The 7,486-nt window shown below is 56.9% G+C and overlaps 1 protein-coding gene across 1 annotated transcript in view; it reads right to left on the bottom strand.

The window, feature by feature from the left end:
* Positions 1 to 7,002: 7,002 nt before the first annotated feature.
* The window catches only part of LOC104471506 (thymosin beta-15A homolog), a 691-nt gene continuing 207 nt past the window's right edge, over positions 7,003 to 7,486 (bottom strand). Inside the window, exon 2 of the mRNA XM_010086862.1 lies at positions 7,003 to 7,083. Within this exon, the coding sequence (XP_010085164.1) occupies positions 7,046 to 7,083 (38 nt within the window). The 3' untranslated portion in view covers positions 7,003 to 7,045. The remainder of the gene's footprint in view (positions 7,084 to 7,486) is intronic.

The following is a 7,486-nucleotide window of genomic DNA, read 5'->3' as shown; positions in this document are numbered from 1 at the left end:
CCAGCCCGTGGCCACACAAAGCACTGCCAGCTCGTGCCCCAGTGAACTCACACATGTCCTGTGGTGCAGCTGGGGCTTGGGCCTCTTCCTTTGTTCCAGCCCTGGCGCCCAGCTCTGCAGCTGCTTCTCCAAGGCCTGTACCCAGCTGCAGCTCCAGCCCACGGCATCTGCTCTGTAACACCTCCCAGCACAGCCCTGCCGCCCCTAGCCTCGGCCATTCCCATTTCCCCCAAGCCCACAGCTCTAAGCAGTGGCTGCCAAGCACCCCAGCACCCATTTCCCTCCCCAGGATCAACATCGCTGGAGCTAAGCTGGGGAAGGCCCATCCGCCTCTACCTCACACAGCTCAAACTGCCCAGAAGTGCCCTGTACGGTTTTTGTGAGCTGGGCTGAGGCCTTGCAAACTTGACACTTGCCAGCCACCACACAGGCAGCAGCTCAGGGGTGTAGCAGCATCCCTGAATGGCATCATCCGCAGCAGCAAGACAACGTAGCTTGTGCCTGGCTTGAGATGGAGCAGCTGCCAACACTGCAGAGGAATTTGGACCATGGCAGCAGCGATGGTGGCTGCCTCCCCACCACCTCCTCCCAGCCATGGCACTGGGATGCCAGAGGTGCTGTCAGAGCCTTCCCTGTGAAAGCTGCAGCCCTGTGAGTTCTTTTTTCTGAGGGAAGTGGTGTGGGAGAGGCATCAGGGAGAGGAACGTGTCCAGGCTGCCAAGCCACCTCTCCGAGACACAACACTGCAAGCGGGGGCTTGTCCCAGTTCCACCACAGCCCCGGGGCTGGCAGCGGCTGAGCTGCGTGCCACCTCCACAGCCTTTGCCCGTGCCTCCTGGCCCATCCCCAGCTCATCACCAGAGCCCTTTGGCTGGTTATAAGGGATGTACTGAGTGACAGGGTGGCAGAGCAGGTAGCACCATAGGAGGAAGCACCAGACATAATTTTACTCTGATGTAGGTGCGCAGGCAGGTTGGGGCTTTGGGAGACTGCACAAGGTATCTGTTGCAACATGCTTATCTGCTGCCCATCACTCCTGCACCGGTTCCTGGAAAGCTGTGGAGGCAGCTGGCGGGCGCCAGCTTGCAGCCTTGCAGGGGGGAGCTTGGCCCCTGCTGCAGTGGGCTCTGCTCAGGGACTCATGGCAAAAGCGCACGATGGCAGAGTGGGCTTTGTGGTGGCAGGGACAGAGAAGGGGGACAGAGGGGCACATGGCATCCCAGCTGCCTCTTGACAAGGAAAGTGCCTTGGCAGAGAGCTGGAGGGAAGCCACTCCTGCTGCTACTTTGGAGGTGCTTGCGCCCTGCCCACAGGTGACTTTGGGGGAAGTGGCAAAGGGCTGTATTCCCATGCTGACCCCCAGCTCATATCCTGCACTGCACTCTCCATGCCCAGCTCGTATCCTGCACTGCACTCTCCATACCCAGCCTGGCCCCGATTCCTCGTGGGCAGTGGAATGTTCCCCCACAGGCTCATCCAGGTTTGGAGCTGTGACACCACATGGTGCTTCCAGCACTGGTGGTGGGGCAGCCCAGCTTGGGGACACCACAGTGTCCCTGGAGAGAGAACACCAACCTCTGCCTTGTCCAGACAAAGTGAGGCGACATCGCCTCACAGGTGACACCCACCATGGAAAGCCTTTTTTTCTGCCCCTCAAGGTTTCTTCACATTACACAGGCACTTGTGCAGTTGATAGCAGTCTTGGGCACCCCTGGCAAACCCTGGCCAGCCCTGCCGTGGCTTGGATGCTGGATGCATCCCTGCTGCCATCATTGCCATGGGTTTGAGCTCCCACCTTGTCTCCCCTCAGCTCCCTGGGGTGCCATACCCCAGCTGCTGCCTGCAGAGAGGAATAAATCACAGAGTGGGGGCTATGCTTTGGGAGCAGGGGAACAAAATGTCTTTTCATGCCATAATCCTTTGTAATAATGCACTAGGGGGAAGAAAGACGATAAACAATGTCTCCTGTGTGAGCCAGCTGCTTCCTAAAATAAAACACTCCTCTCCGCCATCAGCTGCCCTGGCTTGGGCACAAATGCAGGCACTGCCGCTTGACACCAGATCTGTGTCCCCAGCAGGAGCACATGTTCCTGCAGCTCCCGGCATGGCCCCACGGGCCCACGGGAATCTGCAGAATGCAACTCGGGGGGCCAGAAGTGGGTAAGTAATTCTTCCTGCTCTTGGGAGCAGGCTCTGAGCCACTGAAGAGCTTGGCACCCGCAGGCACCAGCAACATGTATGCCACTTGGCGAAGACGTGGCAAAGTTGCTCCCACCTGTGCCCTGTTCCAGCAACAACCTGAACAAATGCAGGGAGCATGGCAGGGTGTGGGGTGGCTCAGTGCATAACTCCCCAGCTTTATTTAGACCTGGGTGCTGGCAGGAGCTCAGTCTTCACCAGGGCTCTGGAGGAGAGGGCAGGAAGCTCTGAGCACTCCTGGTTCATTATTACTCGTGCTGAGCCCTGGGGATGAGTAAGCTCCTGCTGGTAAACCTGACCTCCTGGGCATTATTTCAAGAGCAGCAATAACTTCTGTGCTGCTGGGGAAGGTGCTGGGGTGTGCTGAGTGTGGCAGCCCAGCTCTGCTGGCCACCACACAGCCTGCAGGTGAGTTTACCACTGCGGGTGTCCGGAGGCACCTGGCTCGCTGTGCTGGTCCCTAGTCAGGGACAGTGGCTTTCCTGTCCCGTAGCCATTCTCTGGTACAGCACTGCTCCCTGCCACAGGATTGGGACAGCTTGTTTGTTTATTCTCCCCCTGTGTCACTGTCTCCAGGGGATGGTCTGACCCACATCACACACACTCTCCCACCTGGTGGAGGCATCCCATCAGCTCCATTCCCAAAGGACCATGGTCACCAGCTTGCACAACAATTTCATTTTCCCGTTACTACTCAGTCTCTTCTGCTTTCCCCTTTTGCAGCTGAACATATAACTGTCCCTGTGCACGCACACATGCACGTATCTTCCTCAACAACTCCCAGCAGAGGTTTTCCCTGCCAGCTCATGCTTGCTGCCCGCTCTCTACCACTGCCACTGCAGGCTCTGTGCTTGGCAGTGCGTCCACCTGGGCAGGGAAGACCTGGCGAGGAAAGGCTGACGCAAGTGCTTGGACTGACTACGACACGTGGGCTGAGGGTGGCAATTTCCTGCCATCTAAACCTGGGAGTTGCCCCAGGCTCTGGTCGCTGCTACCTCTCAGCTCTCACCACTTTCTGACACAGCTCTGGGGGCTGCCAGATGGAGAGCAACCAAGGGAAAACCCCAGCTGCCAGCATCCAAAAGCCTCCCTTGTACTGGGCGATCCGTGCTGCAAACCAGCATGGTGCTGCAAACCAGCATGGTGCTGCAGGATGGCTGGAGGGTCCTGCAGCCTGGCAGAGTGGGTGCCCTGCCAGGAGGAGGGGGACACCGGGTTGCCTGGTGCAGGGCCATGCACATGCTGACTCAGGCACCTCCTGCAAGAGATGGGATTATGGTTGTCCACACAAGCCTGTATGGGGCCAAATCCTCTCCCAGCTGAGTCAGAGGGGATGGAGCAGCAGCAGGGGCAGACACCCATCCCAGCTGCAAGTCCTGATCTGAATTCACCCTGTGCTGCTGATCACCAGGTATTTGCCCAAATTCCTCCTGCTAGTGACTCAGCCTCCTCCTCCCTCCTCCACAGCGCTGCCCACAGCTCACCACCTGATCCAGTGACAGGAGGAAACTGCCCTGGGAGCAGCAGGATGGCCCCCTGCCGATGAGAGGCATGGATGTTGCCAGAAGGAGCTGACATATATAACTTACTTGGTGGCCAGCGAGAGAAGGTGGCATCGAGCCCTGCCAGGAAGGCCCAGCTCCCGGGGTGGCATCCTCCATGCATGGGTGTCTGCTGGGACAGCCCATGCTGCTGAAGCTGCCACGTTTCTAGGGAACATCAGCTTGGCAGTTGCCCTGGCCACCCACACCACTGGCAGCTGTGTGCCCATGCATGCCGGGATGAAAAAGGGAAGGTCTGGGTCAGGGAGGGAGGGAAAGTGTTGATATAAAGGGCTTTTCTGTAATGGTTCTACCCTTACTGGCTAATCTGCTGGCAACGGGGATATTTTGGGCACTGCGCTGCAAAACAGCTTTCTCTTTATCCTCAGATCTGTGGACACACAGGGTTTGGGCAATGTGTCCAGTAATTCCCTGTGCACTGTTCTGGCAGGTACGTGGGTGGGAGCAGTGCCTGGGCTGCCCCCATTTTGGGTGGACACAGCCGCATCAGCCATATAACCCACCAAGATGGGTTTGCTGGGGCTGGGGGGCTGCCCCCAGATCCAACCAATGTCCCTGGGGCCAGGCTGGGGCTACCAGCACCTGGAGTGGCTTCACTCAGGGCACAGACCTGGCTGTGCCAGCACTTAACCCTGTGTCTAAATCAGCATTGCTGTGTCCCCAGGGTAGCCACAGTGAAAAAGCAACACAAACTCAGGTGCATCAGCACCCCGTCCTCACCCCACAGCAAGGTGGTCCCATGGGCCGATTCCACAGGCTCGAGGCGAATGCTGGATTGTTGCCAGCTCCTGGCACCAGCTGCTCTGCCATTTGGGGCAACTGCTAGGAGGCCACAGCCCTCGCCCTGGCTGGCAAATCAGTTGGCCCCATAGAGAGGGGGCGCATAGTCAGCAGGCACCTGGGGTGCCTGGCACCTCTGGGCAAAGTCTCTGCTGCCTGCATATGCAACACAGGGTGAGGAGGAGGTTTTTGTCATCACAACGGTTCTAGGAATGGGACACTCCTGCTGTGACCTTGCGGAAGTCTGAGTGACTCAGGGAGAGATCAGTCAACTGGTGGTTTCGCATGGCTGCAGAGTGGCCCATTGCAGGATGACTGAGAGCGTGCAGGAGAGACAGACACTGGGGTAGTGCTGGGAGCAGCCGCCGTGCTGCAGGCAGCCACAGAGACCTCCCTATCCCCAAAAACCCCACTGAGGAGAGGGGATCAGCTCTGCTACTTTGTATTTCCATCACAAAAGTTTCACTTGGTTCAACTTGTGCTTTTGGGGAAAGGGTTCAGGCTGGCTTTACCTCTGGGTTTGAGCCAACTGCCCTCTTGGGCGCATCGAGTGGCCAACGAATTGCAAAGCCGCCTCTGCAGGAGGGGGAAAAGCTGAAGCAGCGAAAAGGTGCTTAACCTTTAGCAGTCTGTGAGCCCTGCCTGATGCTCCCTTGCTGAAGTGACCTTTTCTACCTTCTGCTTTCACTGAAGGGTCCGAAGAGGCCTCCTGTCCCCTCCCCAGTGCAGGGCTGAGCCTGCCCCTGCTTGGTGAGAGAAACCACTCCTGGCAGGGGACAAACCTTGCCAGGGCGATGAGCAACTGCTGCCACCCTGGCAGCCTGCCCTGGCAGTTGGCACCGGGAAAAGGATTCTCATGTCCAGGATAGGGTGCTGTCCTGGGGACTTCAGGGTGCTGAGGGGGCACAGGCACCCTGGCATGTAATGAGCTTCCCAGTGCTCAGCCCAGTGTGGCAGCAGCCCCAGCTAAGCCTCAGCATCCCTCCCCACTGCCCTCACCACACATGCTGCACTGACAGCACACAAACACCAACCTCTTACCTTCAGCTCTTTCTATTCTTTTTAAGGGTGAAGGCAGTTGCAGCCAAACAATCAGTGTTATTTGCAGCCCTGGGCAGGCAGTGTGGGTGGAGATACTAGGCATGTAGGCATCATGTCCAGCCAGGCACAACAGCCCTGTGTTTGCTTCCAGCTAACCAGGCTGTCACTAAGGACATTGGCCAAAACTGTTAGTTGGCAAGTCTGCCTCCACCTCCTCCGAGAGCAGCCTGTTCAGTGACCCCGCAGGCCAAGCAGAGGTGAGGAAATCCTGGCAGCACCCAGTTAAGCCTCAGCATAGACCTGGAGGCATCAGAAGACCACAGCTCCCCCTTGCCCACACTGTGCTGGACATGGGGATCTCCACTCCTGCAAAGCAGGGCTGGGATCAGTCTAGAGGGTACTCAAGGGGTCTACTGCATTAATCCATCCTTACAAGGTTGCAAATATCTCCTTGCATCCAAGGGTAGAGGCAGACACTGGCTCAACATGAAGACAAAGTCTATGACTGACAGCAAGGTGAGACCTCTGCTCTGAGAACCAGGTAGGCAGAACCAGCCTGGACACAGCACCAACAGGGCCCAGGCCAGCATCCGCATTGCCAGGACAGGCACCTCCTGCCCTGGAGGTGAGGAGCCAGCCCAGCTCCACAAGTGACGTTTTAGGCAGGGGACACCAACCTCTTTGAAGCAGGAGGCTCAGCATTCAGGTGGGCAGGAGGGCCCAGGTCAGCCTCTACTTGGAGATGCACCAAGAAACTGCAACACTGGTAGGATTGCTGGTCCCCAGCCCGGCAATGCTCCCAGCTCTGCTGTTCATCAAGCCACCAGGAACTGAGCCCTACGCAAACACCAAGCTGGACTCGCCCTACAGGGAACCATCCCACATAGCCCTTGGAGCAACACCAAACCACCAGTGCTGCTGCAACACCAGGCAGAGACCTTCCCACCCCCCAGGGGAAACCAGGCTACAGCCTGAACCTTTGCCAGGGAAGAAGACAAGTCACAGGTAAGTCATTACATTTTTTTATTTTATAATAAACCTCTAATTTTTCCCCCCAAGGAAGACAAAACTGTGAGGCTACAGAACACCATCAGTGAAGAGTATGTAAGACAGACCCAGGCCAGAAAGGATCCCCACTCCCCCAGGCAGAAGGGGTCTGGCCCCAGGAGCCTCCATAGCCATTACCCATCTCCCCACCACATTACAGCAAGATCAACACTGTCAACAGGAGTCAGCTGAGCAGCAAAGATGGGGTTGGGTCAACCTACTGATGGACTGAGAGGGCCACGCTTTGTTCCCCTCACCCACCAAAACTGCCAGCAAGGTGGGACAGTGGGCTAGGTGATGCAGCTGTTTTCTATACATGTACAAGATGTAAATTTTAAAAAGAACATATGATTTAAGTCAAAGCAAAAAAAAAAAAAAAAATCAAGTGGTAGCTCTTCCTGCCAGGCCATCTCACTCTAGGAAGACTTCACACATTCCTTCTCCTGCTCAATAGCTGCAAGAAAAGAGAGGTCCATTAGTCTCTGGTGCTTTTTTTTGTGGGAACACCCACTGGAAAAGGTTGCAGAGCAATCACTCAGGCCCTGGCACCCAGTTTTACAGTTTGACCTCAAGTGGGGTAGACAAACACTTCAAGTCAAGAGTGTGACGAGCCACACACATGGGTGAGAGCACGTTGGGCACCTGCCTTCAGCTCCCTCAGGCAAGTCATGCCCTGAGGCAACAGCTTGGAGCAACAGCCCTCTGCACACTATCATGCCCATTGCCCCCGGGGGCTGTACACTGACCCCTCACCTCTCAGCCAGTGATTTTCTCTGGGTCAGAGCCTAACTGCCCCAGTCTGCCTCTCTCCACTGGATCCCTTGGCAGCGAAGATCAGCATCCGAAGAAATCTGCTG

Source organism: Pterocles gutturalis, unplaced genomic scaffold, assembly GCF_000699245.1.
Source record: "Pterocles gutturalis isolate BGI_N339 unplaced genomic scaffold, ASM69924v1 scaffold27746, whole genome shotgun sequence".
Taxonomy (NCBI): domain Eukaryota; kingdom Metazoa; phylum Chordata; class Aves; order Pterocliformes; family Pteroclidae; genus Pterocles; species Pterocles gutturalis.
The sequence above is the reverse complement of the archived record's forward strand: the minus strand, read 5'-3'. Positions and strand labels throughout refer to the sequence as shown.